At 32.4% G+C, this 17,116-nt stretch overlaps 1 protein-coding gene across 5 annotated transcripts in view; it reads left to right on the top strand.

Annotated features, from left to right (window-relative positions):
- The window catches only part of LOC130806367 (sister chromatid cohesion protein PDS5 homolog D), a 15,734-nt gene extending 2,687 nt beyond the window's left edge, over positions 1-13,047 (top strand). For 2 of the 5 annotated variants that reach the window (XM_057671408.1, XM_057671412.1), the window contains exons 2-13: positions 1,097-1,300; positions 1,457-1,638; positions 2,798-2,924; positions 2,999-3,157; positions 4,596-4,988; positions 5,344-5,430; positions 6,866-6,951; positions 8,372-8,423; positions 8,590-8,673; positions 8,755-8,798; positions 9,431-10,456; positions 10,559-13,047. In XM_057671408.1, coding sequence (XP_057527391.1) covers positions 1,097-1,300; positions 1,457-1,638; positions 2,798-2,924; positions 2,999-3,157; positions 4,596-4,988; positions 5,344-5,430; positions 6,866-6,951; positions 8,372-8,423; positions 8,590-8,673; positions 8,755-8,798; positions 9,431-9,596 — 1,584 coding nt within the window. In that variant the 3' untranslated portion in view covers positions 9,597-10,456; positions 10,559-13,047. The remainder of the gene's footprint in view (positions 1-1,096; positions 1,301-1,456; positions 1,639-2,797; positions 2,925-2,998; positions 3,158-4,595; positions 4,989-5,343; positions 5,431-6,865; positions 6,952-8,371; positions 8,424-8,589; positions 8,674-8,754; positions 8,799-9,430; positions 10,457-10,558) is intronic. The other 3 variants (XM_057671409.1, XM_057671410.1, XM_057671411.1) reach the window with 3 other exon arrangements.
- The last annotated feature ends 4,069 nt before the right edge of the window (positions 13,048-17,116 follow it).

Here is a 17,116-nt window from a genome sequence, read left to right as displayed (position 1 = left end):
TGTTACATTGAGCTAATGATACAAGAATTCAAAATGAACTTTTCAACTCCTAAAAAAATTATTCTTTGGAAGTCCATATTTGCTCATGATTTATTTATCTTGTAAATCTTTTGGATAATAATAATTCATTGTTTGAGTTTGTATCATTCGATTCAATGCCATGTCTGATAATTTCTTTCTTGTCAATGATAATGTCTTGCAAATTGGTTGTTTTCATGTGATAGTCCAAATGACATAATTGATCGTTGTGCAATCAATCCTTTTTCTTCCATCATATTTGTTGTGGATGTCACACTTGTGGATAGTAAATGTCACTTTATAATATAAGATACGTCTGTGTATCTCACTAGTGTAATCGTTGACTATGAGATAATAGTTATTTGCGGGCTCATTGTGTATTATATAAACATTTAGTTGCTATATTTCTATTTCTCTAGTACAACTAACAAAACTGATCAGTCATATGGTCTTTTTGTGCCGGCAATTGGAAAACCAGTTCCCAGTTACCACCTACTATATGAATATGGACATGTTGTTGCTCATCATCAATTCTTTATTATCACGATCCAGAATTTTTTTAATTTTGTATTTTCATATGCCTTGAACAATTTAAAAAGATCTTTATTAGATTTTTACTCCTATTATTATTTCTGTGTATGTCAATGCTAGGTTTGAGGCTTTTTTAAAAATGATACTCCCTCTATTTTATTTCAAATGTCCTATTTGCTTTTTGAACGTTTGCAAATGTACTAATTCAATACTTAACAGCGATAATTGCGTATAATTAAAAATTACAAAAACTAGATATTAATAAACCTTATGTTGAGATGAATCAAACAAGATCTCATTTGACTATGTTTGATTAAGAATAAAATACAAATAAGGGTGATTGATGAATAGTAACCCAAAAGCAAATAGGACATTTGAAAAGAAAGGGAGGGAGTATGATATTTGTCTTTATGTTTTATTTCATAATTTCAGGAATTTCTTGTTCTATCATGAATATTTGACTTTTGGAGTATCCAGTTTTAGCTCTATCACCTTAAGACTTTCATTAAAAGGTGGGACTTACTAATTTGCTCTTTGAACTCTCTAGGAACTGATATTACACATGTCAAAGATTGGGCAATCACCACCTCCGCTAATACAGGAGGCACTTCTGTCAACAATTAAGGCCTTAAGTTCAGACAATCTTATGAGACATTCAGATGCTGATGTACTGGTTACAGTTACAGCTTGTCTGCATGATATCATGCGGATATCAGCCCCGACAGCTCCATACGATGATGAAAAAATGAAAGTAAGGGGGCCGTTCACTTTTCATTTATCTTTTAAATCTTATTTTAAATTTTGTTTTATTACTTAACCGACCTTATATTGTTGGGATTTAAGGCGTTGACATTGCATATTATTTAGAAACGCAGATATAAATCATGCGTTTTCTCTTGTCCCTCAGGAAGTTTTTGAGCTGATAGTTTCATCATTTGAGAAACTATCATGTCCTCCTGGACGTTGTTATACTAAGGCCATCATGATTCTTGAAAGCGTTGCAAGGCTCCGATCTTGTGTAATGATGCTGGACCTTGAATGTGATTCACTGATCCTTAGGATGTTTGAACTATTCCAGAAACATATCAGGTGATTGTTGAATCTTTTGTTTGGTTTTTCGAGGTAGTGTATGGACTTATTTTACTGTTACCACTTACCACATTGAAGTCAATATTCAGTAGGATCTTGGAAAGATTGCAAACACGTTGAATTACATTCATCTCAACCTAACATTCTGATTGGCTGTGAACAATTTCTATCTATTTGCGTTGCACCTGCATAGTAAAGGGAAAAAATTTTTGGGAAATTCCACATGGTGACCCCGAGTTTTTAGCTTTTCTGCAAATGTTTTTTAAATCCGTATGGTGACCTTGAGTTTCCAAGTTTTCTATGTGGTAGACAAAATGTTAAGTTATTGGTTAAATCAAGTACTTGTTTCGACATGGATTTTAAAATATGTGGTCAATTAGGGTAATCGCGATGTTTGTTTTTTGAAAAAAATTTCATTATGTTGGGTAAAAATAGCATAAAGTTAACAAAAAAAATTCTCTTTTGTCTACCACATAGAAAACTTGGAAGGTCAAGGTCACCACGTAGATTAAAAAAATATTTGTCTACCACGTGAAATAGCCAGAAGTTCAGGGTTACAACATGGAATTTCCCAAAAAATTTTCTTCTAATTATTGTTTAATGTATTGCAAACGTAAAGCACTAGTGCACTGCTGATTACTTTATGAATTGTTTCAATAATTGTGCTTACACTCTTTGAGAAATTGACCCCTAAACTCGTAGTTTCCAAAGCAGGTACTAGACAAGTCTTGTTAGGAATTTTATAGCTAAGTTATTGGTCTTTTAAGTTTTCTAGTCTGCATTTATCATTAAGCTTTTAGAATAGTTCAAGGATGAGCCAGCTTTAGAAAAAACTCTAACTTTTTATGCACGGCCTCCCTGTGCTTTGCCGTAGTTAGACGCTTCTGTTCAAGGCTTTGTAGATTGGCACGAGCTATAAAAGGGAGGATCATTACTACAGCGGAACTTGATAGAACAGACCCCAGCCAACTAAATACAACTATACAAGATTCATAGCTAGGGATGTTATATATTTTGCCTCTTTCTTCGAGACTTTATGGCCGTTGTCACTTTCTTTGTGTTTATGGATCATATGTTCTTCTAATCAAAATCAATTTGGTTCAAGTTAAATTTTAACTCATTGACTAACCTTGACTGTTCTGCTTTTGTCGATTTTAAGCTCTAATCATCCTCATACTGTGTTCCTGGCTATGGAGAAAATCATGACTGTTATGATAAACGAAAGTGACACTGTCTCACAAGAGCTTCTAAAGGTTCTGCTAGAAAGCATTAGAAAGGAAAACCAAGTAAGTTTCTTTTTACTTTATTGTTTACTGATTGATGTACTTCCAAGTAGGTCTCATAGTTGGCTGTTTCTTAGGATGCTTCACCGTTGTCTTTTAAATTGGGTTCCAAAGTTGTTGAAGAATGTTCAGAGAAGCTTAAACCGTTTATCATGGAAGCAGTAAAGTCAATGGGATACTGCTTGGACGATTATGCTCCTATTCTTTCTTCGATTTTGGAAAAAGCTGATCATCCGGTATGCTGTTCATTGCTTGTATAATTTGCATTATGATTAAGGGCCTGCATTGCATGTTTTCATATTAATGTCATGCCTATGCTTGCAAACATATCCATTTTGAAATGCAGGAAAATGATGGGAAGACAAACTGGTTTGTACTTATAAAAATAGAACTTAAATTAAAGATTTAACTCAATAATTCGTTACTTCACTACATTCTCAAAAAAGAACTTAGAAAGATTTTAGTATAAAAAGTGGAAAATCTTGGAGAGATCTTCACATTATATTTCTCTATATTAGTATAGATGTGTAGAATAATGGGTTTTACAGTTTGTCTTGGTTGGGTTGTGTTTGATAATCTAGATAGATTGGATTAAAAGGGTAGATCCACTTGAATGTGAAATGTCAGCTATCCTTATAATGTGAGTATGGAAGCATTGGCATTTTGTGGGACCTAGTTCCCCTTTTACGTAACTAATGGGCTTTACAAACTAGGTGGAGAGGGGAGTTAGAATCAATACAAGTTTTGAAAAGAGTTTTATAGAGTTTATAAAAAATATTAAATCACACCATCGTTCTGGGTCATTTCAAATGTCGTCCAGCGTTTTTTATCGTATAGCGTTCTGGTCAGTCAGTAACTTCATTGATTTAAGAAAGGCCTACATGGTTTTGATGAGGCAATTCATTAACTTTTATAATCCAAAATAAGAACTAAATCTCCGCTATTTTTGTACGCTTCTTATTTATATGAAGTTGCAAATGATGTTTGCAATTAAATTCCTCTTAGTAATAACAAGAGCATTGTTGCGTATATTTGAGCTCCAAACTAAGCGGGAGCCACTTACCGCTATTCGTAATAGAACGCCTGATAAACATTTAATTAATTCCAATTTTTTTAAAACTTTATTTAAAAAATGATAACCTTGCTGCTTGAATTTGACAATAAGTTATGTTTTTTTTTACGAAAAGCTAATTTGGGAGGCAAACATGCTAAAATGTTTATGTCTAAGAATGAAATTAGCTATCCCATCACCTCATTTACAAATCGGGCCTTGGCATGTCTTGGGATCTGTTTTAGCATTGTAATGACTAGGTCTTGATATATGATAATTTATAAACCTGTTTCACTTGACCTTTCTTCTATTTGGCATACGCATCTCTGTTCTTTCCAATCATACTTAAACTCTTGCTATCATTTATGCGGAATCTTGCATTTAGCCATTTGGCATTAACATCAGTAACTTGGAGCTAGTGAGCTTGTTGTGTTATCTGCTTGGGCCATGGTTGCAGCCGAAATGTTTATTATTACTTGGGAAAGTGTGGAAGATTTATTTTTTGAACCGGCAAATCCCATATGCAGCAATAAAAATTTGATCAATTAGAGGCTTCTCTTGCTAGTAAACAGTTTTAGGTTATAGGTTTGGGAATCTGAATATATTTTGCATGTTAAATCCAGGTTGATAGTGGGCTAACTGTTAATGAGCTTCAGTTGGCAGAATGTGGGCAGCCTTTGAATTCTATAGAACTCCATGGCCAGAATCCAGAAACAGATTTGGAAAATGCATCCAAAAAGGAAGGAATTCTCAATTCTCATAATCCTGATGAAGAGAGCTTGACAGGCAATGGAAAATTATCTGGCGGAAGCCCTCATAATCACGTTAAAAGTAACTCGCCTGCACAAAAAAGCAAGAAACCTGGCCTTACAACAGAGGATGAGCTGTCCAAGAGGGATACTCTAGAAGCTGGTGATCCGCATAAAAAGAAGGTTAATCTTGCAACTTCACTTGGTAGTATCAGTGATAAGAAGGGAAAGCCAAAAAAGGACACTTCGGGGGGATCTAGAAAGAAGGTACTATCTACTAACGAAGTTCCAATCCTCAATTTGCTTAAGGAACCATTTGGTTTTTGATATAAATGTATTATGTCATCCCCATGGACCCATGGTGATGAAACTCATCCTCTAACGTGTTTTTTCAATTTTTTAATTACCACCTAATAAATTTTGCTAAGAAAAAGTGATTAGAGCAGGACATACATGATCATAAACTTGGTGGTCAAATAATCTCCTAGCTAAATTACATTATACTTTCTTTAACTTTCCAACTACTTTATACCATACTGACAGCGAGCCATTACTGTTCTTTCAACTTCTAACTCGGCCTTTTTTTAAAATTTATGATGATTGAGTTTATTCATCTCTACAGAGCACATCAGCTTCATCGAAAAAGGATAAGACTTGGACGGATGATGCCGTGAAATCACAGAAGAAGGAAGCCTCTTCAGATGATGAAGTACGTACTCATTTAATTAGAATTAAATTCAGTTTATGTAGCCGAATATAATTTTTTTTGCATAAGTAGTCCTTCACAAGTTTTCTATCGGTGTGGTTAACGGTATTGGAGGGATAGATTGTGAGACAAAGGAAAGAGAGGTGAGTGAAGGAAAGCTTTTTGCTGCGGTTTCTTTCCAATAGTATCTATTTAATTAAAAGGAAGAGAAATGGATCCGTCCAATTGAGTTCCTTTTTATTACTCAATTAGTGGTACCTTTAGCTTTCTTTTGTTTTTTTTTTATTTTTTTATTTTTTTTTGGTGAAAGGAGGTGGTACATGTAGCTTAATTAAGTTGAAGTGTCTAATCACCGTACACATGTTGTGGTGTCGAGAATCATAGATGTATTATAGCCTTATGGTCCTAGCTGTTAAATCACGATTCAAACATTGAAATCTTATGGTTTACGATATAAATATGACCTTACAGTTCGGTTTATGATTCTCCACGATTCTATGAATGTAATATGACCGGTGAAAATCTTACAAAATTGAATCAATTTAGCATTTTAGCTCATGCCCACAAAGCAATAATAGATAAATATTTTCAACTATTTTAGGGTATCATCAAAGTTAAGTGGACAGAGGTTTAAGTGTTCAACAATGTATTATAGCCTTATGGTCATAGCTGGCTAGATGCCTGACAACAGCGTACAACACAGCAGCTAAAATTCCATTTTGAATTTCCTTGAGTTTTTCTATGTGCTTATAATTGGCTTAGTCTTTAATGGTCCACCTTTGTCACACTGATTCATTTTTTGTTGATTGAATGAGATGATGACAAATGTGTGAAGCCGTACAACTTTGGCATCATGTGGTTCATGAAAGCATATCTTTCGTCTCTAATTCCTCAATGATTTCTGCATAATACTGATTAATTATGAGTTGCCAAATGACTGTACATAAAAATTATTAACCCCTGCATTAATTAGTTGTGGTTCTGTTCTCAACACTATTTATGCACTAATCTTAATTGCATAAATTACCCGATTATTGAAGATCAAAATATTATACATTATGCAATATGTGAGTTTTGATCTGATGCATATTTTCAATATGCCAACTTTCTTAAGAAATTAAAGATATTAATGGTCAAAAGTTAAGTATTAAAAAACGTAAAAATCCTAGCATATCTACTAAATTGGGATGAAAGTATCTCATAGGTGTATAATACTAACCTCTTATTTTAGTGTTTCTGATTTTTCTTATTGCAATTCAAAGTTTTCCGCTTAGTTAGGGGTTAGGACGTAACGGTTACTTGTCAACGACCTATTGATTAATTTATGTTTTGTTTCTAAATTATACCTTTTTGTTTTTCTGATTTAGCCATATCTATTTTATATTGATAATAGTCATTTGTTGTGGTTGTTTGCTGATTCACTTACATGTTTGTTTAGGTCTATGAGACTCCTCATGGAAGAAAACATTACAAAGAGGATTTGATTGGCTGTAGGATAAAGGTTTGGTGGCCCCTTGACCGTAGGTAATCACCTCATTATAGCTATGCTATAATTGAATAAATCACTATTGTCATAATTCTATAACCAAGGCTTATACTTGCCTCCGGTGTTTATCAATTTTCATCTTTCTTGAAAACTTTTTTTTTTTAAAATAAGGTTTGGTCCTCTTCAAAGTCATGTGCCATTGTGGTTTTATCAACAACAATGCCGAAGCCTTTATCAATTGGTGATGAACAGAAGTTACAAGAGAGTGAGCGAAGGTGGATGTGAAGGAGCAACTATGGCTGTTGGTTAGGGATTAGATTGGTGGTGGACGTTGAATGCGAGGGAAGAATATTGGACTGTGGACTTTCTGGGGAAGAAAGTGAGTGTTGGTGTGGTTTTGACCTCTATTAAACAATTTGTAAAACATGATGGTTGCACGTTTCTTTCTATCCTATTGTGCCTCTAAATTCCTTTCATTCTACTATAATAAACCAAACAGTCCCATTGTAATTAGTGTAGAGTTGTAGAATAATCCAGCATTGGTTTCTTCTATGATCTGTTGGGTTCATTTTCTCTCTCTCTCTCTCTCTCTCTCTCTCTCACAGGCCAGAGTGAGGCAATGCCCTTTGGATGAACATAAAATTTTTCTGTATGCTTTCCAGCTGATCAACACTTCAATGTTGTGGTCTTTTTGTGGCCAGTATATGTTTTCCCAGTATGTTGCTATCGATTAGATTTGTGACAAAGAAAAGTAATCCTTCATGTTTTTCCAATGTGATTGCTCACTCTGTCCCCAAATTAGGTGACGCGTAAGGTTTTTCGGGTGTTCTTTTTGGGGTTCGGGTGATAAATATTAGACGATTGGTTGGTAGATAAGTAGAGAGAATGGAATTGCTGGTTCCAAATAGCATTGATTTGTGGCGATGAGAGATAGAGGTAGAAGTTGGTGGACAAATGGGATCACAAGGGTTGGATCAGAATGCGTAAGAATTTAGGGTTGAGAACAAAAGTTTTTCATATATGGTAATGTGCCAAGTAAATTAGGATGGCTCTAAAAGGAATTTACAAACAATAACATTCCATTACCCCGACACCGTTAAGCGGCTAGGGTGGGGTGTGGGGAGATCGGGTGTACGCAACCTACCCTTGTTAGTGATAAAGCTAACAAAGGGGCTGTTTCCATTGACCCCAGGTAGCAAACACCACGTGCAACTTTATTTAAGTAAGAAGTGCACATGATTTAATGCATTGACGAATTTATGACTGGTAGTACTAAAATACGACCTATATTCATCATAGCCAACGATAAAAAAGAAATTTCTAACTTGAATACACTGAAATTCTGTTCATCATAACCATTAATATATGTCGTTTTTTTTATGAAGTGCATTAATATATCTTTTAGTTATATCTTCCATGTTATATACATCTGATGACCAATCCCTTTTTGCTCTGCAGATATTATGAAGGCACTATCTCATCATATGATGCAACTAATAAAGAACATAAGGTGTGGTGTTTGCCTTCATTAGCATGCCATCTTTCCCACATCTCACTACAGCTTCGAGTTGAATGTAGTCGTTTTATAGTGTCAGATTTGTTTTTCACGCTTCTATCTTATCACAAGCATCATCATCTATTGTCATTTTATTTATCTTACGGTTACTTGTTAATAGGTGGACTATGATGATGGAGACAAGGAGGTTTTAGATCTGCGAACAGAACAATGGGAATTTATTGGTGATGAATATTCAGACATTGTAGGTGTTCTCTGTCCTCCTTCATTATGACTTTCTTGTAATTTCTTCTAGAATCATTAATACTACTGTGTTCTTGCTCAGGATTTATTTGTTAACAAGAAAACACAAAATCCGTGTTCGAATACGTAAGCAATTCCTCTTCATTGCTGAGTTGTTTAAGCTTTTCTTTTGTACATTTCATCACAGGTTCTGGGTGCGTTGTAATTGAGCATATATTTTACTTATCTTTTTACATGCATTGAATGCGTGGTTACAATCGTTTTCCTTTTAGGGATCAGGTTAACATGGGGATATAGGTGTCAAGCTTTTGGGGTTGTGATATAAAATATCTAAAGTTTTTCGTCTTGAGGAGATTGGACTTTTTGTCATGCTACCTTATATTTATTGCACGTCATATAGACGATGTTTGGCAAACAGCTGATAGCTGGTTGGATTGACTGATTTGACCATCTAACTTTTATCAAATGATATGACAAGCTGATTTGAGAACATGCTAGTTGGAGCAACTTGTTGTAAATTTTCTGATTCATAAGAAACTGTTTCAATCAGCTAATTTACGAAAGACCAACATTAGATGGTCTAACCACCTAAACATCTGTGCCTGATAAGCTAAAATTGTCCAACGAGTTATTTTGCCAAACACCCCATAGTTTGTTGCATGAAAAACATAAATGAGTGTTACACTTTGATATTCAATTTAGTAAACAAGATGATCCTTCTGTTTTAGTTGTATGTTTTATCTATGCCATGTTCTCAGGCCGAAAAAAGAGGCATCAGCTGTGTGCGAAAAGGAAGCCACTCAGACCAACCCCAGCAAGAGGCAAGTAAAGCATGACGGTGAGACTGACGCTGGTGAAGCCAAGATGCTCGACACTTCGAGTGAGACGAAAAGGTCAAGATTGTCTGATGAACATACGTCTTAACCGTTCTTTTTTGCTACCAGTCTTCCTGCTCTGATGATGGAGAAGCTTAGGCGGGTTCTTGAAAATCCAATTTTATCAAGGATTTCTGTTCTTGTAGCTCCGATGCTAGATTATGACTTAACAAGGGGATTAGAAGCCCCAGCGTAATGAATTTTGTAAGTTAGAGAATGCTCTAGGATTAAGTCTTTGACATTTTTGGTAATGTAGGCGTCGTAGAGAGTGCTCCAGGACCAGGGGTTTTGTTATTGTATAATGGGTTTTTGTTGCAAAGGGTAAATTTAAATCATCAGCCCCAAGTAGTCACCTTTTTACACATCACAATTGATATAGAATTTCTTATTGTGTACATTATTGGGTATCAATTACCTTTTTCTTGAAGTTCCTATCAGTGCAAAAATGCGGCGACGATCATGACTACAGTAATGAAAAGGTGATGAGGTAAGAGTGATATGATTATCATTACGCCAATATTGGCTGAAAGCATGTGATATCCCTTGAAACAGACCAAAAAGCAATATTTTTTACATCTTCACAACGTGATCGTGTGAAGTGTGAACAAGGATGTGATGTGTCCTTGTTTTTGCTCATCTTGGTCCATTTCGGGTTTTGGATCCAAAAAACATTCCATTTTATTATCCTTTCCCGAATCACGACAACCCAGCTGCAGGTTAGTTTCGCAATTAACAGGTAAATCACTCTATTCTTCAACTTGTCTAAGAATGTTCTTGTTTGTCTTTGTTTAAATTTTTGTTCATTTATTTGACTAATGGTTTATGATAGGTGAAATCATGATGATAGAAGAGGGCTTGGAAGATGGCACATTGCATCCATGGAGTTTATTATTAGACTACTCTTATTTAGTATGTGTCAATTCAACTCCATCTTCTTAGCTTTCTATAATGTTTTGAAAAAAGTTTTATGTGGTGGACATATTTTGAAACGTATTGTGCTTGCTTATGCAGAAGAATGAGATAAGCAATTGATTCCTGTGAGCAAAGTTGAACATGTTCGGCTTAAGAAAACGATGGATGTTGTTTATGTAGCCGATGTTCTATTTGACGAGATTGCCTTTATAGCTCTACACAACACGATTATGTCGGATGATAAACCGAGCAAAGTGGTATGCGTTTTCTTCTCCTGTTTCAATCAATTTGCTTTTGCTTTCAATTCTTCTCGCAAGGTTAAGAGGATTATGCACTCGTTGGATGATATTGCAAGGATTATCATGAATTTGGCGCTTCACAAATTTGTAGGATTGTGACTAAGAGGAGGGAAAAGAACCATTATTTTGTGGAAAAATTGAAACAAATAAGTAATTTTAACAAAAAAAAAAAAAAAAACGCTTCGGGTAAACTTAATTTCAAAAATAAGCGTCTCTATGTCCGAGCTTAAGGTCAGGTATGTTCGCAGTTATTAACAATGAACAAAAAAATTGGTCAAAAAGTCAAAATTGTTTATTCGCAATTAATAACTGCGAACAAACAATTTTGAATTTTTTTTTTTCGTTGTTAGTAACTGCGAACATACCTGACCTTAGGTACGAACATGAAGACGCTTATTTTTGGAATTAAGTTAACCGAACCTTTTTTTTTATTTCTTTTGTTAAAAATACTTATTTGTTTCAAATTTTCTATTTTGTGTAGGTTGAGGATGTTATAGGAAGGGATGAAGGATTCCTCTGTCTAAAAGGCTTTTCATTTTGTCACTAATCACTTTTCATTTTGAGAAATTAGTCAATACATATTATCGTCCACAATATTGATGCTTTCTTTTGTTGATCTTAATTTTTAAAGTTGATTGTATTAAACTTTTATTTATTAACTTAACTTCTTTTTCAATAATTAACTGTTATTGTTTCTCAATATTATTAACTTTATTTAAGTAAAATTATTATAACACAAAAGCAATATAAGAGCTTGAATCCCAAAAATTGAAATAAATAAGCAATTTAAACTAAAAAAAAAAATGAGTTTCGGGTAAACTTATTTCCAAAAATAAGCGTCTCTATATCCGAGCATAAGGTCAGGTATGTTCGCATTTAGTAATAGCGAACAAAAAAATTGGTCAAAAAAGTCAAAATTGTTTGTTCGCAGTTACTAACTGCGAACAAAAGAAAGATAATGTCATAACGTTAGAAGGGACAGAAAAAGTGAAAATCATATTTGTTCGCAGTTACAATTTTTTTGTTTTTTATAACGTTATGACATTGTTTCCTTTTTGTTCGCAGTTATTAACTGCGAATAAACAATTTTGACTTTTTTGAACAAGTTTTTGTTCGTAGTTAATAACTGCGAACAAATCTAACCTTAGGTTCAGACATAAAAAATGCTTATTTTTGCAATTAAGATTACCAAAAGCTCATTTTTTTATTTTTTTTTGTTAAAATTTCTTAATTGTTTCAAACTTTCAAATTGAGGTAAGGTTACAAGAATCAATAAATTAGTTCTAATGGTTATATTTGTATGGATTTTTCTTTTAATTTATTTTGATTCTTTTTCTACCATCTCAATCTGTAAGTCTAGTTCATTTATATCTCTTTTCATGTTGCCCTCCATGTCATACTTGATTTATTTGGATCTCGTTTTTGGATCTCTCAAGCTCCAACTTTCTATCTTTTATACAGATTTGCTAGTACACTGTCTCTTCACATGCCAAATTCATCTTAAACAATTGATCTATTTCATCTTTTCATGAATATTTGCAACTCCTAAACCATTTCTTATATATCTTCGTTTTGAATTCTATCCATTAAGGAATGCTCACTTATCTACTGAAACATTTATATGTCCGCTATTCTCATCTTCCTACTATGATCATTTCTAAAAGCCGCCCAACATTATGATACATATAATAGTGCTAATTTTATAGTCGTTCGATAAAATTTACCTTTTAGTTTTAACTGCACACCTCAATTATATTAAGATTTATACACTTGGTTAGTATTTTTATTTTAATACATATTATTTCAAAGTGATTTATACGCTTGTTTAGTATTTTAATTTTCATCCTATATTAAATAATATATCAGTTATCTTAGATCCAACCAATCCTATATTTAAAAACTACTGGCTCATTTTTTTTTTTACACTTTAATTGAAATTATTTTTGATTAGATTGTAGAAATTACGAGTCTTGTCATTCTTATTTCTCTATAAAACGCTTGAATTCACTTCTAATAGTTTTGGGAGTATCATGGTAAAATACAGTCTTTTGCAACTTGTTATTTCTCAAAACCCTTGAAACTCTAGAAATAATCTTATTTAGTTTTATTTATTTTATTATAGATTAGACCGATGAAAGGTGAGAGATATGTGAGAATTAATCCTAGAATCTTAATTTTAAGTTCTCCGACTGAGACACAGCCAAATTTACTATAGCCAAGTCCACATGATGTGTTATAAACTCTATCACTCTACATCACACAAGAATCTCTTTGGATAGAAATATGGATGCAATATGTCTAATATGTGCAATCATTTGTACTTATTCTCATGATTTATAATCCTTTATGATGGTCGTTGTTAGTCTTTCGAAGGTTTATGTAACTTTATTCATTTTGATTATTAATGCTGATTTTGAGAGATTTTGATCATTTCTTGCATAGTTTTTATGATTTTGGTGACTCACTACAACATAATATATTTTTAGTGGTATATATTTAGTGACATTCAATTTGAATGTCATTACTTTAATTTCCTAATGATACATATAATGGATTTAGTGACATTTACTAGACCTTTTAGCAGCATAATAAAAAATCATACTAAAGCTTTTCGCAACATAGGGTCTAGTGACATTTCTTATAAATGATACTATAGATTATAGTAACAATTGCATATGTCACTAAATGCCAAATAAAGTATCACTAAATCACTTATAGTGAAACTTAAAATAAAAACCAACAATTATTACATTAAAATATAAATCAATGATATTTTTTTAATGTCACTAAATCCTATATCGTAAAAGTTAATTTTGTTGTAGTGACTACGGAGTTTATTATGGTGATTATGGGTTGATTAAAGAAGTTTTACTAAGAGATGCAAAATAGCTAAAGAATGTTCACATTAGAGATGAAATTTAATGCATATTCACTCTATTGAACGCAACTTATAATTAGATGATCACAGTAATGTAAGAATAGTGGCATTGAAAATTATATTTCAAAAACTTTCCAAAGACATATTATTTGCTCGATTCTGACACTTATGTAAGATAAAACTGTCGATTGAAGTTTACATTCTAGCTTCCTTATGTTTGACCCTTGAGGTACACGTACTCCGTGTGACTGTGGATAAATAAAATTTTCTATCAATCACATTGGCTTTTGATAACATCTTAAGGGATAAACTCAACCAAAAATTTTAATTAAGAATTAATCCCTCTGACATGTTATATATTCTATTATTTGATAATTTAAAAATCTTATGACAACATAATAAGAATGAATGGGTTTGTAACTAGGTTCTAGGAGAAAGATAAATTTGACACCATATCTACTTTATAAACTAGTATATAATGTATAAATGTGTAGATAAATGTAATCAAATATATATTATCATTATAAATTTTGTCTAGTTCGGATAAAATGTGATAACAAAAATAACTACTAATGACAACGTGTGATTGTAATAAATTCTAAAGTAAAATTTAAAAAATTCACTATTCTTGAGTATAGAAAAAGTGAGAAAAAGTGTAAATAAAATCGATTTGTATAGAAAACAAATTATTTTTAGTTAGATTTACTTTATGAAAGATACCCTAAAACTAATTTTAAATTAAGCTTGTAAGAAAAGCTTTAATTTCATTGATAATTTAGACACATAAATGAATAATCAAAAAATAAATAAAAATGTTGTATATTTTAAAAGCTTTTAGAGAAACTTGGGTTAAAGAAAAAATATTTAGTTGTTACATTTTTAAGTACATTTTTAAGTTGAGATAATATACAACTACTACACATGAAAAAACTAATTAAAATATTGAACATAAATTAATTATAAAATCAAATTTTAAATCAAAAAAAGATTATAAATGATGAGAAAAAGATTTAGAAAAGCCTTAAAAATGGAAAAATTAGTATATGATAAATTTATAATAATGAGAAATATATTCAAATCAAACTTGCAAGAAAATTTATTTTAGAGAGCAAATTTATTATATAATTAAAATTAGTTGACATTCGTTAAAACACCTCAACAATAAGTAACAATAGTTTTTTGCCAAATCATCATTTAATTTGAGATTACCGCTTGGAATTTAACAAGACTTTTAGTATATAAAAAATAACTACATGGAAACCTTGATTATAATTAGTAATATACGAAACTATAACTCACGGCCAATACAAGCAGGCGACAATAATTAAAGAAGCAATTCTCGTATACAAATTCTTATGAGGGACGGTCTTTTTGAGAGAGACTATCTCTAATTGAACCAGTCCATAAGAAACATGTAGAGTAACCGTAGGTATTAAGCTTTAATGGATTGGGTCAGAGAGACGGCCTCTCAGGAGATTGACTGATTCTTGTATGAGCGTCTCACAGTGAAAAATGTCCGTAAAAAGAGCTCAAGCTCAAATAAATGAGTGTAATATTAAAAGCGTAAATTTTAATATCTAAAATGACATGTTATGTATTAAATAATTTGTCTAATTAAATAGGATCGCTTTCGTAAGATTTTTATACACCCCTGATTAAGAAATTAATCCAACAAATTTTTTGGATTATGGGTTATTAATTATTATATTATGAATATTCTTTTTCACAATTGAGCTCAATTACGTATAAACTTCTATCTTTATGCAGAATGAAGTGATCCAATTTGACCGTTATCTCACGTATATATCTTGACGTATATTTAGTAGATTACTACTACTAATAATAAGTCTTCTATTATACGATCGATAAACAATTGGCGGACCTTACCAACTCCTAACAATAACCAATTTAACCAATGAAAATTGAAATAGAAGCAAGTAGGTACTTGCTCCATTCACACGTATTTTCTAATTAAATACATACCGAGGAATCTCAATCATAATAAGTTTAAATTTTTGGAATTGAGTTGGTTTCTTAACATACACCGTGACAAGAGATTATAGGTTTGAATCTTAACTATCTCTCATTTAAGTGGAATACTCTGCGGTGTGCGCATCCACACTTCTAACCCAATAGGCTCTCGTGTGAAGGGGCGTGTTAAAGTATATACAATATCTAGGAGCGTCAACTATTAGTTTAAAAACTTATGGCTGAATTGGTTTCTTTAAGGTATTGTTTGGATTTAAATGTTTATTTTAATTATTATTATAAAATCATAAAGGAAAAATTTGAAGATCACAAAATTTAAGTAATCAATTTCATATTATCATTTATCAATTTTAACTATTTTTAAAATATGAATAGAATTGACTCAAATTTAATTTTTTTTTTAATTTGTCAAACACTTAATTCAAGCCATCTTTAGATTTTTCAAATGTAATTATAAGTATTAGAGAAAGGGGTTTACAACAAGCTTCTTCTCCCATGTCTAAATCCTATAGTGGTTAATATCTTTGCTATTGTTCTAATTCAAGTTGCACAATACCACTCCGATTGAACAACCATGATTTCAACCCCTATTTCAGGCAGGGGAGGTGGGTGTGAGGTGGTGCTATATATGATGGTGGGGCGGAGATCAATGTGGGTGATAGGCAAGATTATTAGGATCGGGATTCTATGTAGGATTGAAATCAATTGGTGAGATCGAATTGTATATTGGATCGTAGGATTGGACGATCCTACAAATTTGCAGAATTAACAAGTTGTATTATGTCTATGTTTATTGTTTGATCATTTCAATATAAAAAAACATTAAAAACCCATATATTTTCTTAAGATTTTGCTTTAATTTTAAAATACATACATATCTTACCTTTTTAATTTATTTTTTTCTCTATTCTTAATGAAACAACAAAATATATATAAGATATACACTACACATAATGACATAATATATTTAGAACACATCCACACAAGGACATAATAATAAACCATAATAAGCAAAAAAGAACAAAGATACTAGTAAAAAAATTTATATTAGTAGTTTAAGCGGTCCTACCAACAATCCTACCAACGATCCTAACCAATCCTAGTGATCCTACCGATCCTACCAACGATACCATTTGATTCTGATTTCACTAACGATCCTAATCGTTGGATTCGATTTGGATCGTAGAATCATACAATTTTACGATCTAGATCGCAATTTTAACAACGATGGTGTAACACCCCAGAATTTCCGACCCCTTAAGAAACCAAAACCGTAAAGGACGGGAGGAAATTCGGGTGTTACATAAAAGAAAAAGGAAGAGAATTTAGGTAAACGTTAACTTTAAAAAAAGTGAGTGGAAAATTCGGCAGCATCTGCCTTAAAACTATGCGCCTTTGTAGAGAAACAAAATTTATTTAGAAGCTAATAAAGTAAAGGCACCAACGGCCTATCAAAACCATGTCACGGCGGAATGATTCGTCGCCGGCTTC

This window comes from Amaranthus tricolor, chromosome 2 (assembly GCF_026212465.1).
Source record: "Amaranthus tricolor cultivar Red isolate AtriRed21 chromosome 2, ASM2621246v1, whole genome shotgun sequence".
Classification (NCBI taxonomy): domain Eukaryota; kingdom Viridiplantae; phylum Streptophyta; class Magnoliopsida; order Caryophyllales; family Amaranthaceae; genus Amaranthus; species Amaranthus tricolor.
Note: the sequence above shows the minus strand (reverse complement) of the source record. Positions and strands in the feature narration are given on the sequence as shown.